Below are 25,000 nucleotides of genomic sequence, written 5' to 3' on the forward strand. Positions count from 1 at the left end.
TTATAATTCTTTTGTCGAAGTGCAAATAGGCCATTTCCGAGATCATGCCTGTCTCCTCTTCAAACCGAGTCTAAGTGCGAAGTTTTTGTTATGAAAATTAGTTTTCATTCATATCTAAAGTAGAACTAATTACCATCACAAAAACTTCGCACTCAGACTCGCTTTGAAGAGAAGGCAGACATTAACTCGGAAATGGCCTATTAGCCTACCAAGCCTCGATACCATACACTGAATTGAAAAGAATTCTTGCTCTAAAATGAGGCTTGGTAGGCTAATTTGCACGTGGACAAAAGAATTATAAATGTGACTGCCATTTATGAATAAGGTCTATGGGAGGCTAAAAGTAGACCCAATCCCAGAAAGCTAATAGAGAAGGACGACCACGCGCTCGCAGCCTCATTGCTTGCCGCCAGAGTCCTTTGAGTTTAACTGAAGTAAAGCATTTTATTTTCATGCTGATGCAATTTGTGCTTACGATTTACGAAAATGAAATAAGCGACTTAAAAACTATAGTGGATGGATACCGTACAATCATGGGTCGGAATAGGTGATATGCATTTTCTCAAAAGTAGACAATTGAGTTACGAAATTGACTGACAAGAGTCCTTATCTGGCAACAATGGTCTCAGCAAGCTGCTTTTGACCGCTCGAGAGGTTAAAAGATTTCATATTGTTTGCAGTGTCACGGCTGTATTGTTACGTTAACGTTAGCACCAGGGCTCCGTCTAACAACAAAGGAAAGGAGAAGGAGAGAGCCTTAGCGGGAGGTCCTTATTTGTCGAGTTCTGATTGGTTCGTTACATTATTCGCGCTCGACGTGATTGGACAGATTCGATACCGAGATTACTAATCGTAAACTATACTCATTTGCAAATAACTTCTCCATAACATTAACTTTTTTCGCAGTTTAGCAGCCTTTTAGCACCATGATAACAAACTTTAATGATGGTAAAATGTAACGATCATAAATTTTTGATGTGGTGGCTGACAATTACCTGACCATGAATCAATACGCTAACGCAGGATTTCTTTAAATTTTGGATCTTTCTTGCCAGCTTATAAATGATACTTCGCTCCTGATAGGTAATTAAATTCTGCCCCGCCAAATCGAACCCCTTCCTCCCAAGATAACAAGCGATACTGATTAAATCATGGATGCGTTAAAAATGTTTAAGAATATTCTGGTCTTCGTGTAACATTTAGTGGCGATATGAGTCCATTACCCTAGAGTAAGAATCTGGTATCAGGTTTTTCCCTGTCAGTGTCAGAAAAAAGGCAAAATTTAAACCAAGTTTTGCGAGAAAATTAACAATAGACCAAATGTTGTACCCAATTCAGATCTCCCGGGGTTGAGATTTAAATGATATGGAAACACCTGGAACAAATCGTTTTATTCCCCAAGGGTTTGAATTGGGTAAAATACCGAGTTAGCCGATTTGGTCTATTGCTTATTTCTCCGCAAAACTTGATCTAAAAAAGATACTTTTATGACGCTGATGGGGACTATTGATCGTACTGTTGGGCGATGGACTCTTGTTGGGGGAACTAATAATCCTTGGACTTATCATACTTTCGATATTTACATCTTGTTCTATACAAAAAAAAAACCCTTAAGAATTTGTCAGGGGGAAAAACATTTACTCTGAGCGCGTAGCCAAATCAAACAGAGCGTTGATCGACCTGCTAAACGCGCACGGTCTGTTTGCCTCAGCCATAAGCCTTCTCTCGCAGCCACGACTGCACTTTTTGTCAAAATATACATCTCATTGCTCGAAACAAGTCATTCATTTACATATGTGTCGGCGGATAAGTCTGCTCGCCTGGTCTGTTCATATGCATATAAGGAGATGACATATAAGAACAATCCGCGTTTTGCCTGTAGTACGGTGGAGGTGCCTGCGCAGGGGGAGGGTGTGGTGGAGGGATAAACACCGGACCGGAATTGTTTGTCAACACGGGAGGTGTGGAAAAGTTTTGCCCATGTGTAAGTGGGGTGGAAGGTGATCCATTCCACATATTATTCATGTTTGCGCTGCAACTGGGCAGTTGATATGGCGACGGACTTGACTTTTTCGGCTCACTGAGTTTTGATGGAGATGGAATTGACGACCCTGGCGGAGATTTCTTGTCAAGTTTTCGCTTGTTCTCTGCAGCTTTGTCCAGTTGTCGACATTTTGCTCTTCTGTTTTTGAACCATACCTGGAGAAAGAAGCAAAGTGTCACTTAAGTTATCAACTTTGGTACCATTATTCCTCTGTCCCTTTGGTAAGGTTGTTCACGTGACTCGAAAAAACATCAGTGAGCTTTTGAGCGGAACACAAGTGCACTCTTAAAAGGCCCCAGGATAGGCTATCAGTAGCCTCTTCTTTGGAAAGCAAAACTCCAATCACGGTGTCGTGCTACCGTTTGCTTTACCTTTCAAGTTAACAACCAGCTTATTTGATTGGACGATCCCCTCATTGGCAAAGAACAACATTATTGGACCACTGGCTAAACCAGAATCCATCTTGGAATTGCAGCTTTGTTTCTCTCACTTTTTTGCAACAAAATTAATTGTCTGACTTCGCAGCTTAAAGCTCAAGTAGTACCCGCCATTTTTGTTTCCCGAAATCTTGGATGTTGCCGTGACAAGGCAGTGTTTCTTTGGATCGTGCCTGTCAGCAAATCTTATCTCCCGGCTGGGTTTTATATCCATGATATCCTAATCGCATTTATTGCGTTATAGGTGCCTTCGTTCTTTCATGGATTATCTTTTGAAACAGCCTCCTTTGTTTGGGCGAACCGATGATACGGGAATTATCCAACTCCATGCAAGGTTCACTGTGATTACGCTACAGTTAAAATACCATTTGTGTCAGGTGTTGAAATAATACATTCCTTCAATTCCATTACTTCGTTGCGCTACATTCGTTACCGCTAAGTGAAAGTGATAAATTTACAAGTAATAGAAACTAACAAAAGATAAAATAAAAAAAATGCAAGTTATAAATAGTGATTCTTTTTGTCATGTATACATGCTGCAGATATGCATCAGGTGATTTGGAAAACCTGAAAGGACATTCACAAAAAGATGAACAGGGTTGACACAGAGGTAGAGTCAAAGTGGTCCGGGTTCTATTCTCGGCTTCGGCGACGTATGTGGGTTGAGTTTGTTGGTTCTCTATTCTGCTGTGAGAGGCTTTTCTCCGGGTACTCCAAATTTCTCGTTCTCCCACTGGTTAAAAACAAAAACGATTTAACGAAAGTTGATTTGATTGCTACTGTGCAAGTGATTTAATAATCGATCAATTCTTGAATTGCTGTTTGACAAAGATTTTGTCCAAAACTATCGAGTATACAAGGAAGATGAGTTATATAAAGCGGCTCTTGCGATGGTGTTCGTATTCCTAAAACAAAAACGCTGAGCCATTCTTTGCACCACGCAAAGCCATGCAAGATTTCATCCACAATCTCCTGTTCCAGACGATAGGAAATAGACACCAATTTAGACAAACACGTAGGATAAGAGCGGAAAACAATGCGAGCTTTGACCATCATTGATCAATACCTTCAATTCGGAAGGAAAACACCGAGTTTCCTTAATTATTAATTAATTAACCCTTTGATGTCCAAACCGGCCAGACTTGGGGAACCCCTGGGAGTCAATGGGTTAATGAACGCTTTGATGGATCCAGTTGGTTAACACGATCTGCTACTACTTACTCCTGATAGTCTGAACGTACATATAGTTCCACGAGTTTCCTTAGTGTCAAGTATCACTTTGCGAAGTAAAGAAACTTTCTTAGTTTTCATTGGCTTTTGGTACGATTCAATAACCTCATACCTGGTTGAAACCTTTACGCGATTCAGAGTATAGCCTCAAGGTTAATTGACACCCTTTCCCAAAATATCCAAACAAAGAGCTACAAGCGAAAAGTCCATGGAAAATGAGTGCGTTGTGATTATACTTTCATGAAATCTCGGTTTTACTATCTCGTGCTCAAAAATTGTCGCACGGCGGAATTCAGCCATTAACGGGGTATGAAATGTAATCTTTAGCACAGGAAACGAATGATTAGAACTTCCTAAACAATGGCCACGAGGATTATTTTCACTAGTTGCAGACACAAAATGGTATGAACTATCTCTACCTTTGTGTCCTTGGTTGGAATCGAAGTCTCGTGTTAGTTAAGAGTAATTGTTCTCCGGCTCTCACTTCCGAAAGGTTTTTCGTCCCAGGTGCTTCGATTTTCACTCTACTCAAAAAAAAAAAACATTTGATTTGATTTGTGGGCTTTCCAATTAGTGCATAAGCACTTAAAAAAAAACAACTTATTCAATGGACCCTTGAATACAGTTGAATGCAAGATAAAGTGCTAGGAGTTTAGTGAGCGCGTCATCGGTGGCCACCGAATAGTTATAGTTACTTGAAAATGTAACTTTGCGTTGCTGTATTCAATTCGAAAATATTTCGAGTCATTCGGCGTGGAAAGGGGGTACCAAACAGTATGAAAGGTGTGGATTTGCGGAGAGAAAATTCTAAGTATATCGTCTTGTGTTGAGGTACTCCGCATAACTTCACGTTTTGGTCAATTCACGTCGTTGTCAGGACAAGGGCAAAGAAATGTGCCAAAAATGTAAAACGCATGTCGGCGCAGGGCGTGCAGAAACACTGTTTTTATTCGTTGTGGCCTTTTTGTAGCCGTTGTCGTAAGCATTTAAATGGCCTAGTTTCAATGTAAACATCGGTTACAGTGGCTTACAAAACCTTTAACTTGTTTCTGGCTTTTTACCGTAGTAGATTAGTGATTTTTTTGCAATGTCTTTTACTACTTTCTACATGCGTTGTGCGTGTTCTTTGAAAATACGCTCCCGGATTTCATTGCGCTTGGTAAAAACTGATAATACCCTAGAATTGGTCCACTTCCCTCGACTGAGCTATGAGATATGAAAATTGTTTAGACTTCGTCTCATTGCAGTATTACAAAAATTCACATTAAGTTAACTTGGGTAGAGGTAGGGCAATGGGCCCATCTGGCTTGACGGCCGAGAAGTAAACCCTTTCTTGCAGTTGCGGATCAAACTCCTTTCTACATCAACTGTGACTCAAAAGCTTTCGGAAGACATTTAAATCGACTACAACAATTTTACCAATTTAAAAATTTCCGCGACCTTGACAATTACTCCAGTGACTCCAACATGGTATCAGATCGCTTTAAAATCACTGTAACCTTTGAAAAAGTGCCGTATAGTGGGAAAAGATTTTGCAATCCTGACTGATAAATAATCACCAATTTGTTGTAAGATTTTCATGATTTTGTCTTTATAGGTGGATAAATTCTTTCTACATGCAATCAAAATTGCTTACATTTCATACTACAAATATGCATTCAATTCATGAAATTAAGGGGCATTTTAAACAAGACAACATTTTAATGTATCCACCCTTTCCACTGGCCTTTTACGTATAAATCAAACCACATTAATATCGAGCAGTAACATATTATGAAAATTTTGCCCTTCAAGCTGAGCCCTAAAATTACATGTAATGATGATGATGATGATATTCGTGTTGATTTTTATTTAAGACTTCCGTTTTACGTCACTACCCATATCAGTGTCTCTAGTTATCTCAATTATCATCGTTACTATTATTAATGTAATAATTAATCCTATTATTATCGTGAACATGAGCTGGTTGCACCACAAAGGGTCAAGCAGTCGTCATTCATGACTTGTGATTTCCGTGACAAGAAAAAGAAGTCGAGACAAGTCTTTATCGCTAAATGCCGATGCTGAAACTAATCCAAACTGTTAGCGAACTTTCGATAAGGTTCATGTTGTAGTTAATCTGATTATACGGCCTGGGATGAAACAAATTCCATTTGCAGATATACAAATCGCGAGTATTCCGTGAAACTGACGATTGTTGTCATACCTTGCCAACGAAATTCTCTTTTGCTGGCCCGTTCTGGAAACCTTAAATCTAGTCACCCGTCTTCGTGCCATCTACGAATTGACGTGGCACGCGAAAACCTTAACGGTTTTTATCGAACGCCAAGGAATGTGGAGCAAAGGGGAAGTTATTTAGGGCCCTGTAGCTAAAAATATAAAACAAATCAGGCCCTGGCCTATTGTATAATTGGCAAGTTATGATAATCCTATAACCACCAAAGTGGTTGATATTGTTTCGTCCCTGATGTAGTACTCTGGTGAGGGGTGTGGCACCATACTAAAAAAAACTCTTCCACTTATAATGAGTCTTCAATGAAATTCCTGACGTTTGAAAAAGGAAAGGGGAATGAAACATTCCAGGGTGCAACACAACACGGAGAAACTAAAGAGCACAGGAGCGCAACTCCTTCACCACAGAAGGGAATCGAAAGGTTTCGTCTTTCCTTGAGAAGAGTTTCCTAACCCAACTTAAATAACTCTGAAAACGAACTCAGCAAGTTCTCGTCCTAATTAAACTCTTCCGAGCGATAGCTGCGAATAAGAAAATAATAGAACAAGCGCTTTCACCACAGCGCTTCGCCACAGCGTCGAGCCTGGTTTTGAGGAAAACATTCTCTTGCTCCTAGTGTAACACAGCCAGTGAAACCAGTTCTTCAAATTCGGTACTCGACACAAAAGTCTATGAGAGTGCATGCAGGTGGTTATGTTGAAATTGGCTAAAATATAGTATAACCAACGAAAAGATGTATTTGATAAAAAGAATGGTACAGTGGCCAAAATCCTCACAACAGAAAACAGAGATACATTACGTGCGTTTTCGATAGGCAAGAACATAGGCCTTGCAATATTAGTGATGGAACAAACCTTTTTTACTGGCAAAGCAAGAGGAAATATGTGAATGACAAAGGAATAAAAAAAAAAAAAGCGGTGATGACTCGGGGATATTTTCGGCGTCGTATCTGTGACCCGCCGATTATAAGTTCGAATGCTTTACCTCGAAACTACAGGAGACTCGTGGAAGCTGTGACATTTAAACTCGGAGAGAAGTTCAAAAGCTCGACACCTGTTATCGGCGTTCGGATCTTTTTCCGAATATCCCCGAGTCATCGATAAAATGCACCACTTCCGCAAGCATTTACCGGGTTTCATATTTTACCCAATTTCTACCTTATTTACCTGAAATTTAACTTCTTTACTGCGAATGAAAAAGTAATGTTCGAAACTTCGATTTAGCTGAAATCTAGACCGAGACCGGCAAATGTACACATAACTATTGTGTTTCTAGCTTGTCTCTCTGTAATTTTTATTCTTTGTACAATGCTTTTCTTCTTTTTCTTGTAAATGTATTAATCACAAAAATTGTAATTTCCTCGATTGTGATTGGTTTAAGAAACTCCTATTTTCCACTAATTCACTTGGTAATCAGATTCAAAGTTGTAGTTTAAATCAACCAATCACAACCTTGGTGTCGATCACCATAGAAACAGTGTACAGACTCCTAAATTGGGGCTTTTCTTTTTCTTTCTTTCAGAGTGGTATTAAACAACGTCAGTGGCTTCATAGCTCAGTTGGTTAGAGCGTCGCACCGGTATCGCGAGGTCACGGGTTCAAATCCCCGTTGTCATTCTCTACGCAATTGCTAAAATTGCGTTCATAACTGCGAGGATCATAGCTTCACTTGATTTCATATCCGCAGTTCAATGCATGATTCATTTCATGATTATTTCGTTTTCTTCTTTTCTCGGAAATTGTAATTTTTACGATTAATTGGTAACAGGACTACGTGTCGTCCAATTCGGTCTGTAATCATACTCGTGATAAACAAATCGGAGATTTTGGTAGCATTCGTATGATTACAGACCGAATTGGACTCCATTCAGTCCTATTACCATTACATATTTTCGTGTGAGTTGAATTTTTAATCGAAATTGAATTGAATCTGGTCTAAGCCACTTAGCCTCGCCTCGTGGTTGTAAACCCGATAAAACACTCCTGCTCGTTTATTAAACGGCAAGCAAGGAGGCATTCGCGTTGTTGGAAGTAGGCTACCAAGAAAAGATAAGGTCTAACTCTGTAACAAAGAAGAAACCAACTGTTGACAATTCGATAAACGAGGACACTGTCACATTGTCATATTGATATGATTTGGCCTCGTGTTGGTTTCTTTTGCAACATAAATGTGAAAATATGAGGTAAAACGCAATAACTGAGGTAATTTCATGGAATTGAGAGGAGGAGCCACTCCTCTCTTTGGGCTGGTTAGCCTGCTTTGAAGAGGATTTCATTTATTTCTATACTAAGCTTGTTTAGATTTTCATTCTGGTTCTAGAAATGCAAGCATTGAAATTACAAAACAACAACAACAACAACAACAATGTAAAACCTACTTACTTGCACTCTGCTCTCAGGAAGATTGATTTTCATGGCAACTTCTTCTCTCATAAATATGTCAGGATACTTTGTTTTGGTGAAGAGCTCCTCTAAGATTTCTAGTTGTGCTTTAGTGAAAGTTGTTCGTTCCCTGCGCTGTTTTCGCGGGTGAGCTGTGTTAAAGGGAAAAAAAAACAATTTCAATTAATAAATAAAAATAATAATAAAAATAAAAAAAATCGCTTATGTGGAAGATAAAATAACAGACGTATCTTGAGGAAACCTATACAACACAATACATACTTAGTTGACCACTGTCCAAAGGGCTTTTAAGAGCCAAATGAAACACAGTCAATCAACGACAGAACAACAACTGGGCTAAGAAGCCCAACTGGCTGGAGGCAAACCAATTGGCAATTTACAATTGCGGCCGAGAAGTTGAACCAGGGACTACCAGGAACAAATTCCATAAGTGGCTAGAACGGGTCTTGAACCGGGGATCTCCGGATCTCAAGGCAAGCGCCTTATAAACCACTGGGTCGCACTGCCTCCAAAGGCCAAATTCAAAGGTCTACCAAAGCAGATCGGAGAGGTAATAAACCGAATAGTAAAGTCGATACCCAAGCTAGTTAATACAAGCTTCTCGAAACTCCCTGTTTTTTTTTTGTTTTGTTTTGTTTTGTTTACTTTGCTGTAGTGGTAAAAGTAAGATTTTCTTTCCGTTTGCGTGAAGTATTGTAGTGCCGAAGTATAGTGTTATGTTTTGTGCGAGTTGAGGTACTATTGGAATGTAAAGTAGGATTAGCATTGTAACACTGTAGGTATAGTGTTGGCACTGTAATGTATAAAAAACAAACCGATCCTACGTATGATGCCGAGGCGAAGAATTACACCTTGTACCTATCATTGGTGGAAGGCGAGCGCTTTAACTCTCGCCTCCCCCATTACAACATTTCTCATGGTAAACGACGCATCCCGAGTGCTTCACTTTTGAGAAGAGGAAGCAGCGTGCGCCGGCGTTGCAATATGGAGTTCCCGGCTCCTAACCACCAATAGGCCAGTTTCGTATTCTAACGGTAGGGTTGGATCGAGAATGTAATGAAGGCTAATGCGGGGGAATCTTTTCACATACAAATTATTTCCCCCGCATTAGCCTCCATTTCATGCTAGATCCAGTGTAACTGTGAGAATACGAAACTGGCTTACTGGAGTTGTTTCTCGATTATTCCCAGATCCAACTCCACGCCTATGCCTCTAGATAAGCAACTGGTCTGCCCCCTAGCTCAACGTGTTCTCTACCTTGAATTGACGATTATCGTTAATTGTTAATTTGCTTTCAATTTACTATTATCGTTATTTCAGAACACTGAAAGCTTGATATGGATTATGGGAAATGAACATATTTCTTTTAAAAGTGGAACCCTAATGTCTGGACTCGCAGGACTCGAACCTGGGAACGTGTAATTAATAACCCCTTCACTTAACCACTAGACTACCACATCACTAACTGCGAGGATGTCATTTTTTATTAATGTCAATAATTTTTTCTTCAAAAAGTGCCGCTGTAAACGTGTATTAAGGACGTTCGCGCCAATTGTTTCTGCGCATCCTAACTGCGCACGCAAATGCACACGCCACGTCATACACGAGCGCGCGCGCTAAGTAATTTAATGAGAAATGGTAGGGCAAAAGGCCATTGCTATAGCTTTGCCTGGATTTAACGGTCTTGGACGTTCGGTGACCCCAATTTTTCTTTCCAGAAACGGATTTTATTTACAATTATCTCCACGTTGTCCAAAAATGAACAAAAAGTCAATGTGGGAAGTTAAAAAAATTTCAAGATTTCTGCTCAGGGGACATCAAATCCTGCCATCTTGCGGCGGCAAGGCGCGTGAAACTGTGGTCGCTAAATGCAAACTTGATCTTTAAGGAACCTCACCAGTTGACTAAATTCACTTAATAAGTCCACTTAAACAATATTTGGCAGAGAAGATTTCACTTCAAAGATTTAATGGCAATATATTTGGGTTTACAGACACTGGCCTTATTCGCTAACGAAGCCCCGATTTTGTCACATTTTGGGTGTTTTTCCGGGCATGTTCTCTCCAAAACGAAGTCGGTGACCCCCCATTTTTTTTACATTTCTGACATAACTAACTCATCATCTTACAGTGGTAAAAGTTTCAGAAAAAAATCAATGTTAGAAAAATTTCGCGCGAACGTCCTTAACAGCCGCTAAGAAGCAAACTTACACAGTGAAAAATGTCGGTTACCAAACTTCAAGAGAAAGCTAACCATTTTAAAATGAAGCTTTAGACTTAACCATTATTCAGCAATGATTTTATATATATACTAATTAGTTTTGGTAAATAATCGGCACACTTTTAGTCAGTTGATCTTTAGTGGTTAAGTGGATAAAAACAGTTCCTTCGAAGTAGGTGCTCCGGGTTCAAATCCTGTCCAGGGGCTGCTTTTACTTTTTTCTTTTTATTTGCTACCACAAGTCCTGGGACACAGTGTCCTAAATTAACGATAATAGTAAATTGAAAGCAAATTAGCAATTAACGATAATCGTCAATTCAAGATAGAGAACATGTTGCAACCCTAGCTTGGAGCTCTTAAAATAGTGTGTAGCATGTACTGAGGTGCCATCTAAGGCAAACTACTGGGTTATCAGTAATACAAAAATAAATGCTACCTTTGTTAAATCAAGTTAAGTAATATTAACACTGATGGGTTTACACTAATGCAAACTGAAACAACCTTGTGATCATTAGATTTTAGGTTACTCAACTTGAGTCATAATTGGCTTAAATAGTTTTCTTCGTAGCAAATTTTGCCTCAATTCATGAAGGTATTCGCAAACATTTCCACCAAGTCTTAACGATAAAAATAGAGACATTCACTAGTCGACACACCTATAAGCCACGTCATCTCTGAGGTACTTGAGGTTCGTGATTTTAAAAGTGCGTGGTGGGGAAAAAATATGGTCAAGAAAAAGCACTACTATTATAGCCTAAGGATGTCAAATTGCTGAAATTATTTATTTTGCATGGATTTTGCTTTCGACTATGATGCTACTCGCTTCGCTCGCTCCGCAAAAATTATGTCATCTGGAGCCCAACAAGTACCTAAAACGTGGTAGGGCTGGAGGGCCCAACCTGACCCTATCGTTCTTTCTGATGCGTTTATTCCAAGAAACAAGTACAACAGGAAATTGTCTATCTGTAACAGTATATCCACCGGCCATAATCCGTGGGAAAACGTAGTGAACACCACAACACCGAGAACTCCGTGCCCTGCTAATTGGGAAGAGTACAGGGGTTCCTTAACGTCCCATGGAAACGTTTACCAGGCGGGACCTAGACTTTGTACGTCAATACTGGAGAATCTAACCTCTTGCGAATGGCACCTAAGGCAGCACTTTCCCCGAGTGTTGGTCGGCCCTGAGTTTGAGCCTACGACCTCCCGCACGGTAGTCTACCGAGCTACCCGGTCGGAGGTCACGTTTCCGAGTTGAACAAACAATAAACATGAAAATTTCGCATTTAGAATCACATTGAACAACTGGCGAAACAGGCGAAAGCTGAATGACAGCTTGGACGGAGAATTGTGAGCAAACGTTCACCAGTATTTTCCCTCGAACTTTAACTCGTATTTCAATTTATTTTACAGATAGGTTGAAAATCTGTTCATTTTTAATAATGACTTCACTGTAATGTGTGAGATGCTTGACCCGGTGGAGAATTTCATCCCGTGGAGAACCGAAAAGATTTTCGCACGCAACTTAGAGAAGTTCTACATGAAGGCCAAACGTCCAAACTAGGTATCCTATGAAGTACGTACATTCATTTTAACCTCTAATTGTACTATTGCTTTTAAAACCATAACCAAGAATTGATCCTCAAAAAAGCATAGGTCCTAACGCCTTGGTGCAGTATTCTAAAAGGTCAATGATTTGAATCGCTCCTAAACCGAATTCGTTTTTAGCGTCTCTTTCAGTTACGTTGTGGCTTTCTAAAGCTAGAACATTTCTTCGGCATATTTAGGTTTACCCTGATCGACATCAGTATGTTATATCTGAGTGTTAGGGGTAAATGGAAACGGCTTGCTTGCGTTTAGCCGGCCAAAATCTTATTTACCAATGCATGCAAAAGCTATCGGACTTCCTTCAATGGCAAACGTTCGTGGAACGAGTTTTCGATCACTTTCAAACGAAGTACAACATTTCATAGTATTCTTTTTTATTTATTTTTTTGTGAAAAGTTTTTCTATACTTCCATCAATTTTGTTCTTTCGCGATTCATGAAAAAATTGTCAACAGCAAATAAATACGGCTTAAGGAATGCAGTGGTGCTGTTGGCTCACGTCTTGAATCTACCAGCACAAACGCATGGCAGTACTGGATTGCGTGCTGTGGAAAACACCAAAGAACATTCTTCAAATTTAAACATAAAAAGCTACTGCCAGACGTCTGGGGTTCGTTGTCTGAATATTTCAGAAATCTTGTCTCTAGTTTTGGACAATATTAGACGTATCGCATTACCCTATAACGCAACCTGGCACATTTTAACGAAATTATAAATTTCAGCAGGGAATCGATCTGACAGGGCGAGCGTGTCTCAATTAACGGTTGATTGAAGGGACAAAAACAGTTTATTTTATATTGCACCCTGCCGATAATACCAGCGGGTCAGGTAAAATTATCAATTAGAGTCATTAAAACATTTTAGGTCCGTGAAAAGGAATACACCGAAGAATTTGAAGAGAACGTTCACGTCCTTCCTGGTTTATCAACGACAAAATTTTTTTTTTTTTTTGTTCCAAAAATCGTACTATCTTCCCGCCAACTCACACTCCTTTGTTTTTTACATAAAAAAATTATACTCCTTGTTCTGTGATCAGGTGTATGAATAGGGAAGCCACAAATTAAAAAAGGTTTCCGCCGACTGATTTACTCAAAACACTTAAGCAAACCGCCTGATAGCTGTTGCTCAGCAGTATTTCCTTCAGAACACAACTTGCCTCGGTGAGGCGGACTGCATGCTAAGTTTGAAAACAAAACATGTTGTGCCTTCCCTTGAGAAGAGGAAATGAAGTGATCCCTATGAATGCTGAACTTAGTCTTTCCAAGGGGTTTCATAAACTTCTCGATCATGCTTTTGGCACGAAATGTGATTTCTAACACGTTTTTGATTAAAGATTTAAGGCAAAATACACCATGAAGAGGCCAACTAAGGGACATCGCACGAGACGTCAACTAATATCCAGGCGGTGGTCAGGTTTACGTTTATCGACTCAGTTGATAACATTAAATTTCCATGCTCCATCCTACCACCGACGCAAAACCACAGTTTCTTTAGAACCTAAACCCTTCAGCTACATAATATACCAAGTTTCTATGACATGCCTTTCGAGTTCAAAATTTTGATTATCGCACGAGACGTCAACTAATATCCAGGCGGTGGTAAGGTTTACGTTTATCGACTCAGTTGATAACATTAAATTTCCATGCTTCATTCTACCACCGACGCAAAGCCACAGTTTCTTTAGAACCTAAACCCTTCAGCTACATAATATACCAAGTTTCTAAGACATGCCTTTCGAGTTCAAAATTTTGATCATCACGACTAAATAGTCTGCTTACAAATTTAATAGCCTGTGTCCTTCAAAAGGAGTGTTTTTTGGCAAAAACAAGAAGATCGGTGGAGGCTAAGTTAGCCACAATCGCAAAAAAGTGAGAAAAAGCATGTTTAATTATGTCTTGTCTTGTTTTAAAATTCACCCACAGCGTTAGAGGCAGCGGAAGTTTACATATATGTAATGCCGTGGTTATGGGATGGTTATCTACACAAGTATTGAATCTGATGTCGCAAAGCAATAGAAGTTTTTTCAAATCCAAATGCCATTTGACTAACACTCAACAAGTAAAATGATGATTTTAATTAAGCTAGGGACGTTTCCGGAAAAAGTTCACTGTTATATACGGTCTCGTGGTTTCTACAAAGTGCAGCCGGTTCAAGGTGTTTTGATCAGGATTAGAAGTGGACCGAAGATCACAATAAAAGAAAAAGCACTTGCACTTTGGTTGACTTGCGTTGATCTTTATTTTCAATCAAGTGTTCTGTCAGGAAAGCTAGCACCGAAACGAACAGAGTTCTATGGAACTCCGACAACCGCATGTAGCAGGGTTGTTTCCTTTAAAGGTAAACAATATCATCAGATAGGCATGCTCACTCTGGCGCTGTGGCTAACCTTATCCTTTGATAAGCATTCCTTCTGAGATAAAAAAAAAACACCTTATGTATGCTATGTTTTGTTTAATTTGAGAAAAACTGGATACCACACTTTATGTGGCCGAGGCACAAATCTTATGAACTTTACCACATGCAAATCTAGTTTGTTTCTGGACCATTTCAAGTTAATCCATGGACTGCTTCAAATTGTTACACTTTTCTCTCTTGATAGGCAACCCAGCACAGGAAGAAGGAAAAAGAAACAAGTTATTTAATTTCGTTTAACAAATATTGAGAAAGAAGTAGCAATCAATGAAGCATTTGATGTTCATTTATTTTTTTAAATTTTGTTTTACTTTTTATGGCTTTCAACCGATAAGGATCGGATTGTAACTACAAAAAGAGTCAGAGGATACAGAAGAGTCAGTTTCGAAGGATTAGTCATTGTAGCAAGTTGATTCATGAAAATGGATATGCATCAATATCATTTCCTTTACGATATTTTTTTGTTTCTGAGATATTCTGGTTGGTTCATTAAAGCAAACGGATGTAACCTCCAACATTCTGCCTAGATTGTGATCGAATGTAGCCACTTGCAGTTGTACCACTCCAATCACAGATGGATGGGGCAACTGAAGAACCCTAGTTTTTATGTGGATAGGTGCTCACAGCTTCTTAAAACTTGCGCATTAAGCTATCGGCAACATTCGTTACTAAAGCAATTATTTCACCGTCGGTAATTAAGACTTTTTATTGCATAAAACACTCAAGTCCAATGACCTGCAAATGGATGGAACTAAAACTTGGACCTTTCTTTTGTTGTAACTCAAGGAGTCGGTAGCGCCAGGGCACTTTTGTTTTGCGTTCTTTAAACACGTTTAATTATTAATTAAGAGGCAGCTTAATATCTTCACACATTTTACAGAATCGTTAGCACTCGTTTGACTTCAAAGAGCATCTACCTTGAGTTAAACATAATCCACTTTGGACACTCATTCGCGGACCTCGCAGGAAAATACTGGTAGTAGCTTATGTTTGAACGGTGGCGACCCTTCGCACGTTCAAAAGAAAAGAATCTAGCGTTTAGACTTTCGGTAGAAAGTAAATTTTAGCAGTAGCCTTTGCTTACCTACTCAAAACTGATCTATTCCATACACTTACGGGTACCTCTTTCACACCCCGGCATAATTTACAAAAACATCATGGAAGAGTCACTGGCAATCTTTGACCTGTTGTGAGAACCTTCCAGCTCAAGGTATTTAAAGCACACTCTGTATTCATCTAAGGTCTTCTGCCGTTCGGTACTACATCAACGTAAACCAGAGGAAGTGCCAGAATTTTCCGGATTCCTCTGGTGCGAACCAACTTGCTGCAACTCTTCAGATAAACATAACACCCATTGTACTGTAAAGATATCAAAGCACTTAAGCAATGTTCTATTCATCAACTCTCACATAAATCCGACTAAAACTGCGAAATAGCAAAATGTTTGCAATCTATTGTAGCATGAAAGCTGGCATTACAAACAATGAGACTGAAAGGTGATCATTATTTGACTTGCTCCACAAAGAGAGGATTCTTTTCTCCTTGAAGCCTAGATTTTAATTACCCATAACAACAACATGTGACTTCAAAAGAGAGTTACTGTTGCTACTGAGCATTTTTCTTCTCTCCGGTGCTTATTCGTATTTCTACGTCGATCGTTTCATAGGAAGTTGCTTCCGGAAAGATTCTGGATGTTTGTGTTCCCAAGTTTGATGAGATTTGAGTTGTTCAACATCAACGTGCATGGTAAATCAGGACAAACAATAAAACCAACTTAAAAACCTCTGAAGGCTCTCCTGAAAGCGATCTTAAGACAATCGCTCCCCTAAGTCTACTTTTGCTCATAAAATGTTGAATCTGAAAGAAGGTAATATGAGTGTTCTTTTTTGCGAACATCACAAGTAATATCCCAAACCAAATGTGTTTGGACGAGAAAAATAAAGAAATAAGCACCCTTTTTCTCAATGGTGGGGCCCAATGAAAGATTTAGAACCGGCTACACTTCTGCTTTTGGAAAATTGCTACTCAATTTAAACCTTCCAACCCAGATATTTCATCGGGAATTATACAACTCTTTCGTCCTAGGCCAAATTCAGTGCGCTAACCACTGAGTCTTAATCTTTGGTAAAGTTGGAACCAGCGCTAAGCAAAGTTATCTCTAACAGAAAATCTGCAAAGTGTTCTGACTTTGAAAGGATGTAAAGTGAGGAAGGTTGTGTTCGAAAACAGGGAAGAAGAGATTGGCCAAGACAGATCATGATCTCAGTGACCACAGAACCGAAAACAGTCGCCGACTATAAGCAATTGCAAATTGGGCCATTGGTTGAAAAAACCTGATACAGTACAAGAGTTTCATGAAAATATAGGTTATCAACCCGTGTAGTTTTTCCAAGCAATCTCAACTGACATGATTTGAGGCAAGAAACAAATGACTTCCATAATTTTCACACTGCATCGACTCCGTCAGCTGCTGCGTTTAATGACATTTTCATATAACACAGCAAAATACATGATGATTTATTAAGCGCGTAATGAGGCCTAATTATGTAACAAGCAAGACCTGTGTAAATAAATCTGTGTGTGAAAAAGGTGCTTATAGAACCCACTTTTCCCGTTAGCAAATAAACGGTGTTTTGGAACTGCCAAATAGCCTGGTTTTTAAGTTCTAGAAAGTGATGTTTTCCAGTGCCACGATGCAAGCCTCAACATGAATGTTATCAGTTCATCATGGAAGAAACATAAAATTACCGCTTAAATTCGACATTCTGCACGCAAAATCTAGAATTATGCTTTCCTAATTATATTTGTATATTAATTGTTTTGTCTCCGTTTAAATAAGGAATTAAAAGCTTCAAGATTCCAAAGGTCTACTTCATCACGTTTGTAGCTTAAATCCGACTAGCTCAAATCCCGTGACTCTCATACTTTAGAAGTTCATAAACTAACTTTGCAATAATTCTCCTATATTTTGGTACAGATTATTCAGAAGAAGGAAACACGGAGTATGGTCAGTAATTATCAGTACACGGCTGGGTTTGGCAAGAAAAGTTAAACGACCTCATTCTCAGTCGGCAACTTGAGCGAGGTTAAGTTGAAAGGTATTACAAATTGTTTGTAACTCCGCCGAAGTGATGCCTTACAGTTTACTTACCGCACGAAGGTGGAGCCATTTGACTGAAGAAATCGATATTTGGTGCTGGATGATTCAATCCATGACCGCTAACTGGATATGGCGGTACATGTCCTCCGACGTGACCAAAATAGCCCGCCATTTTGTCGTAGCTGTGGAGAGACCAAGACAGACAGAGCTCTGTGATCATAAAATTACTTCCATTGATGTTCTGGTCTATAACACTATGCCACCGACTGCGACAAGCTGTCAGTGTCCTCTGTACAAAGGAATTCTTACAATGACGTGTTCTCTGTTTCCATTCACCCTAAATATAGAACCGCAAAATTTTGGCAAGTCAGATTATTAACACGCCCATGTGACACAGGATTCTGATAGTATCAAAATAAATTCAACCTCGCATCGGTTCTTGAAAGTGCTCGTTCAGGTATGAAAACACCGATTCAATGTGACTTTTATTGTGTGTATACGAACAATAGTTTTCATTGTGCGTTTGATTTTCACTGGAGTCTTATTGTGCAAACTATGTGTGTGGTAAATGCTGTGTTTCTATCTTTTGTAAATCCGCGACGACGTTTATGAGCAATAACCTAACAGACGTGCTTCCTATATCACGTCAAGAAGGCGACATTGATTTACAAACTAAGAGGAAATATCTGGTTTTCACAAACGCAGCAGTCAAAACCGTTTAAGTGGTGTCAAATCTGACGTATCCTGCTGATTACAGATATGGTGAACTAAAGGTGTCAAGCGGTTCCATTTTGGAGTGTTCGTCGGTTATCCATCCATAAGAATAAACACGAAATGGCAGTTTTCAGTCATTACAGAATTTCAAAACGCAATACCAATAAAACGATGATGTAAACATAGGAACGCGTGGATTGTCATGATTAGAAGAGAAGTCATGTTTTAAATCAACTAATTGAGGGGGCGGTTCCATGGCATTAACCGAAGTAATAAGAAAATTACGAATGTCGTCAAGGGTGGTTGTCATAATTGATTGGGCGTAAAATATTCCATATTTCTTTTCAATGGCCTTTATCGTATCAAATAAAGGGAAAACAATGAATTTAATTCAGTGAATTTATTCACGGTCACTTTTTTTTTCTGACTGTAAAAAAATTATTTGCAGTGAATTATATACTTTCGTTTTTTTTGTGGGCTTTGCGTTTACATAGCAGATGTGCCAAACCCACAAAACGTTGTGAGCGTTGGCCGGAAATACTTCATTTTACTGGTCATTTTTTCTGACATAAACCTTGCGATCTTACAGCAAAACATTGAGACAAAAATTCTTCACGATTTTCTCATCACTGTTGTAAATGATAAAATAATGTATCCTTTTAAAGGTTAAAAAGTGTTTAGCGTGATCGCTAATCTCGAACTTTGAAAATGTCTTTTTAGGTACAATTTGTTGACTTTTCAATTTGTTGACTTTTAAACCCTTTTTAATGTAAGAACGATCTCAACAAGTAAGTGCATAAAAGACTGGAACAGCACGATGGAAAAATCCGGTTTTGATTTCCTTGAATGAATTTAAAAACGTTATATTATTCATTTCTATCATTTAAAATTCTTAAATCTCCCCGTTGAGTCCCGATTCTCGTGTGTCACCCTTTGCTTGGTTCAAACCGTGCCGGCTTTTCAATCGCTTTTTTCCTTACCTAACGCCTAAAAGGAACGTTGATTGAGGAAGGCACTCGTAGAGTACACAGTATTCAGATTTCAATAATCACTTACTCCAACCTTTCAAGATCAAGCTTCGTTCGAGATTAGTCCAAAACTGTTCTGTTTCCTAGCGAAAGTGACATTCCGGCACCACGACTCAAAGCCTTTTGATTATGACTCTACCCAAAACACTCAAATTACTTCCTAATACGTAATTTACAGTGTCAAAGGAATTTTTCTGTTTAATTTTTCGTTGCTAATATTGAACCTTTGCAAAAAACCCATCAAAAGAAAGAGGACAACAAAATGGCAAAGTGGTTCCTTCCTGTTTTGTAAAAGCGTCTGCAATGCGCCGCAAAGAACGTATGTCGAACGGCCATCGGGCAGCCGCGAGGGACACAGGGGAACATTTGTGACCTAATTCACCAAGAGCAATGGAAAGGTCGCAAATGAAAGACAAACATTATTTCTTTCGAACTAATATCAGCCTCCCAAACACCAAGGTTATAATAACAGCTGATGTAAGCAAAATATCGAAGTGGTGCCAACTAGGCTGCTGGTGCCGTAAATTCCGACACAACTGAAGACATTCTTTCGGAACAAATCTAAACAGCGTGTGATGTCAAAGCCTGTTCGATATACTTCCTATTTCAGTCCCTTGGATTCGAGACACGTGGCTAGGCATTCTTTCAGGATTCTTTGCAACTGGAAATCAGCTTCTTTAACTACAACGATCATTCTATACTCCACAGTTAACGTAACATTCTACACCTCATGGTACTTTTAAATGCAAGCTACTCTCTGGAAAGATCCATCAAAAGTCATGAAGTTCAATTTGTAAGAAGGGAAATCAAACAAACGTGCAGGGAAAGAAATGAGTGCATGACCCACGTCAAACAATTAACACAGGCACCCAAAGAGCAAGAGACATTTTTAGGCTCCTTGTAACGTGTAAAGACTGTCTAATGAGATGTTTTTTATCACCTAGAAGAACTTGATCCGTTCGGACATCTTACCTTAAAATTGAAGTGTCCGGAAAATGTTACGGAATGAAATCTTCATTTCAGAAATTGCTAGCTGAACGTCACCTTCTAAGAACTTCCCAGCGAACCATTTGCTCATCCGAAACTGCTAGGTGACCTTTTTAAGTGCCAAAAGTTGCCAAAATATCCCTTCCGAAAACGTTAAGGGACTACTGGCCCTGGTTGTGAATCTTTTGGGTGATGTTTTGGCAAAGAAGTCTAGCTGTTTGGAAACTTAGCTTGACTCTCCCAAACACATATTTCACCAAGGATTACAGTTTGGTGCCCCTGACAAAAGCCTTCAAACTTTGAATTTGTCTTGTACCCAGTTCAGATGGTTAAAAGCGCAAAAATCGTACTGAAAGAAACGACCAAAGAGGACAGTATTAAATGATAGTGAGAGGAAACGCTACTTCCGTTTATTGCATACACAGCGGGTTCGACTGAATGAGACCAAAAAGAAAAATGTGTGTTAAGTGACTCAATTTTTACTGATCCAAAGGTTAGACACACAATGAGGTGTTTATTTGCCAATTTGCGAGTGACGCACTAAGTCATGGCTTTTTACCTGAAAAATGATGGTTGCACTCGTGCGATAACGTTCTTCGTGTTGTACATATCCATTAGCCACAAAGGAAATTCTGACATTAGATTTAAGGATTCTCAAGGAATAAATGCTAAATAATTCATGGCACCTAAACTTAAGTGGCTTATGATTTTTGAAATGTCATGGCATTGCGTTCATATGCCAAATGTTCAAAATTTAAACTGCATGAACTGAAATGAAACTTACGCGAAATCATGCATGAATTGTATCTCTTTCCCTCTTGGTTGAAATAAAACGCTTGTTGTGCTCACTCATTCCTTGATGTTTTAAGTTGTGAAGGGTAAATCAAATAGGATAGTGTGATTGTAACAAATCTTTCTTTCTCGAAAGAACAGGGCTACATACATGTTCGAGTAAGTAAAAAAAAATATTTCTCATGCTTCTTGTTTTAAAGTAATTTATACTCTGAGCTTTAATTCAAACATTTTCAGTCAGAGCTGTAACTAAAGCAGCTTTCTTGTTTGGTGTAATTGCAGACATGTGCTCCAGCAAGAATCACGACTGAACAAAAAAGACAATCGGCTATCCGTTCGCAGTAAAAATCGAACAACAGCGATAACCATAACCCTCCACGAAATTATAGACTCGAGGCACTTACGGTAATTACTTTGCAACATCAGAAAAAAAAAACCCACGGATTTCTTTGGTCACAGGATCTGGTTTGGTTGACCACCTGCACGAAAACATCTCGTGTTTCCAACATAACCTACTAGAAACAACAACAGTAGTGAACCAACTGGCCCAGTGTTAGAAGTCTCACGGTGGTCTCCTTAATTTTCGTAATTTTTGGAATCTGAAGGACGTAATTACTAGTATTTCAAGTTCAAGAAAACGAATGAGAGGGATTCAAGGTGAAGCGTAAAGAGCGTGGAGGCGATCATTTGTTTTGCACCTTGGGCTGCTCTTCTTTCACATTTACGTATAACATCATCTCAAACATACTTCAAATTAATCCGTTTTATGATGTGGTTTTGCGAAACTATGTAAGCCTCTTGGTTCTTCCTGTAAAGGAATTTACGAATATTCACGTAATGGAGAATATTCTGGTGTCTTCAAGATTTGGCGAAAGGCTGGAACTGCTTTCAGTGACTGAATTGTGGCCGGCATGGCATGCCCCTTCCCCTCAAAAGAGCTCAAATTATGATTCAAATGATTCCGAAAAAAGGTCAATCAATAGCTTTCACTTGAATTTTCATACTGTTGGAAAAAAAACGAAAATTACTAAAACCTTTCATCTCACATTGCATTACAACAAGAAACGAGGACTGTTTACAGACGCTACCATTCTCTTGCCTTCAATTCGCAAAGAACCTCGCACAAATCAATGCAGACGTGCTAATTTTCGTCCTCTCTATTTCTTTCCTCTTCCTTATAAGACTTTTACTGATTCCTAGAGATAAATCCAAATAGGTCACAGTATTTTCCAAAGGCGATAATCTTATTTTTATGGATAGAACTAATTAACATTTGTCCTATTTGAACGAGAGGTAGGACTGAACAAAGTTATACTCAAAAGGTTCCAAGTTCTTCTATACAATTGGACTCGTCGCCTTCCAGCGCTCAACTACCTTAATTTTATTACGCGTGTTCAAGATGCGCGCACCGATTCCTTTACACGGGCTAGGTCTCATCAGAACGCCATTTCCTTAGTTTCTCTACCACCTTTTGCCAAGGTGTAGGTACTAAAATGAAGAGTCAACTTAAAAGACTAGTTTGTTTCCCACCACGTTTTGGTTGAATTGAACAGGAAACTCTTTATCCTTTCTTGAGATTTGCGTGTTTTAAATCATCCTAGTCCACAACACGTCTATTCTTAAATGCACTCGACTGAAAATCAGCTTTAAACGAACTAAAGGGCACTGAATTTGCTTTATTCACTCTTCAAAAACATATGTAATGTGGAGTAAAATCAGAACGTCACGAATCAAAAAACTGGCCAGCAAGCTAAACGTTTCGCAAAATAGAAAAGAACCGATCATTTAACAAGTCACATGATCCCAATAAATACGTAAATCTATTTCGATCATCAATATAACGTTTGATATTGTACATCTCTTCTTTCTCTAACATGTATGTCTGTTAGCTCAGAGAGAAATTTCATCTTGCGGATTTCCTTCAGCCGGATTTCCCATAAAAATCTACATTAGCATGAGACGAAGATAGTGTCCATTAACAACATTAACAATGAATAGAGAGGTCTGTGTAAAGTCAGTTAAGAACTGGTAGACGGATTGACTGCGAGTTGAATATAACATGCCTGAGTTTATAACTTGCCTTCAGTCATTCGATCTCAGAATACCCAAAAGGATTCTTCAAGGTGACAATGATCCAATAAGAGCCATAAACCGATTCATGAAAAGTAGAAAACTGCAAAAATGCAACTCAATCTGAAAGTTCTTGTCAGCTTCAAACTTGTCTTCTTAACTGAATATTTATACTATTTTTGTGCCTTGACATTGTGCAGCCATGATGCACGAGGCAGATTTACGCATGCTTACCGTGTTTCGTAACCGAAATAACAGACGATGCATCTTGCTAGAAGCCTTACACTCCCAAACGAAAAAAAAGCTTTCCATTAAAACAAGAAATGTTCCATATTGATTTGCGCCATTTCATCGACATAAAGCTGAGATTTTGTCAGAAAAGGACATTTGCCATGCGCTTCAGCTGCAAAGGTTCCACTTCACAGCTATCATAGCATGAGAGGTCGCGAGCCAATGTACTTTTCATATTTAGTTGTCAGCTTATTTAAATCGGCACGGACTAAAAATGTCTATGTTTGTTCGTTTAAGTTAAACCCTATATGACAATGTAAATAATAACAGAGAATTTAGGATTTAGAGGTTCATCTTTGGTTTAATCGTGTGCTTCGAGACCCACTTCTGCACTATCGATAATAACAAATCTAACAGTTCATACATAACGTGAATACCACAGGAAAAATTCGACCGAAGAGGCAACGGAAAAAGCGGTTGATCTCCCGCTTGTGTGTTTTCACTGGCAAACATTCCTTGGCTCAATCGCCCTGTGCTAGTGCCACAGATAAACGATGACAGTGAGTCTCCATCCCCAAGAGCGAACCATGCACAACACGTCACAAAAACAAAACCTGCGTAGAATCCGGACCCGAGACAACATTTCTCCGTTCTTCATAGTCACTGGTTCTTCCAGTTAATCTTGATATCTGCTACTACGAGGGTTTTTTTTTTTTTCAGTCAAAGCTGTTTCCGTGATTGAATTTCTTTGTGCAAAAGGTTCATGAATTTGAAGAGTAGCAGCGTGAAATATCCGTTTCCTGTTCCCCCCTAACTAAGTAGACGCAAAAGAATACAACTCTCCACCAGCCAAATCAACGGGAGAGATGTCAAAAAATATTTGGGCAATTTTTCTTGTTTTCTCTGCCTTCGCTGCCGCTAATTAGTTGATATCATGGACTGTGCATGGCAAAACGTAGACTCTTTCATCCGATTATCAACCCTACAAATGATCTGATTGGAGAGAGTACAAATACATCTTGCTGAGTTTTGTTGTTGCGATGATGGTAGAATTAACCGCGACTGTTTGTCGTGAATCGTTGTGTTTTATACGCGGTGTCTATCCTATTAACTATTTCAATGCCTTGAAGTGTTGGATTTTGTTTCGGATAGTGCGGCTGTGAATCAAGAGGCAGCGAAGCTTGTCAAAATATGACATCATGTAGGCGGCTTGACGACCACAAGCAAAGAGACTCGAAAGTGGAATGAAGTTCGCATGCTATGATAGATAGTTGTAAACCAATGGGTCTAATGATTTTTCCATGTTGCTGTATAAACACAAGCCTGCTAAAATTTAAGCTTCCTAAATACTGGATTTAGCTCTGACATTTACTATCAATTAATTGAATAGCAGTTAAGTCTTAGTAAATAACCTATTATCCGGACGGACGGTCAGTTTGTGCTATCGCCGACTTCACACTTCATTCGCGCGAGGAAGACTACTCAAAATTGTC

The 25,000-nt window shown here is 39.1% G+C and overlaps 2 protein-coding genes across 10 annotated transcripts in view; one reads left to right on the forward strand and one right to left on the reverse strand.

Moving 5' to 3' along the window:
• Nucleotides 1-17,740, forward strand: part of LOC137984357 (PHD finger protein 10-like) — a 41,960-nt gene extending 24,220 nt beyond the window's left edge. For 2 of the 7 annotated variants that reach the window (XM_068831513.1, XM_068831517.1), the window contains exon 17: nt 7,466-8,319. The gene's annotated coding sequence lies outside the window, so the exon portion shown is untranslated. Of the gene's footprint in view, nt 1-2,725; nt 2,922-7,465; nt 8,327-14,772; nt 15,105-17,562 lie in introns of those variants that run through there. The other 5 variants (XM_068831514.1, XM_068831516.1, XM_068831515.1 and 2 more) reach the window with 5 other exon arrangements.
• LOC137984360 (homeobox protein OTX1 B-like) overlaps nt 425-25,000 on the reverse strand; it is a 51,523-nt gene continuing 26,947 nt past the window's right edge. The window contains exons 1-4 of one of the 3 annotated variants that reach the window (XM_068831526.1): nt 20,974-21,044; nt 17,737-17,867; nt 8,326-8,477; nt 425-2,199 (exon numbers count right to left, since the gene is read on the reverse strand). In XM_068831526.1, the coding sequence (XP_068687627.1) occupies nt 1,789-2,199; nt 8,326-8,477; nt 17,737-17,867; nt 20,974-21,029 (750 nt within the window). In that variant the 5' untranslated portion in view covers nt 21,030-21,044 and the 3' untranslated portion in view covers nt 425-1,788. Of the gene's footprint in view, nt 2,200-8,325; nt 8,478-17,736; nt 17,868-17,994; nt 18,134-20,973; nt 21,045-25,000 lie in introns of those variants that run through there. The other 2 variants (XM_068831528.1, XM_068831525.1) reach the window with 2 other exon arrangements.

This window comes from Montipora foliosa, chromosome 14 (genome assembly GCF_036669935.1).
Source record: "Montipora foliosa isolate CH-2021 chromosome 14, ASM3666993v2, whole genome shotgun sequence".
Lineage (NCBI taxonomy): Eukaryota > Metazoa > Cnidaria > Anthozoa > Scleractinia > Acroporidae > Montipora > Montipora foliosa.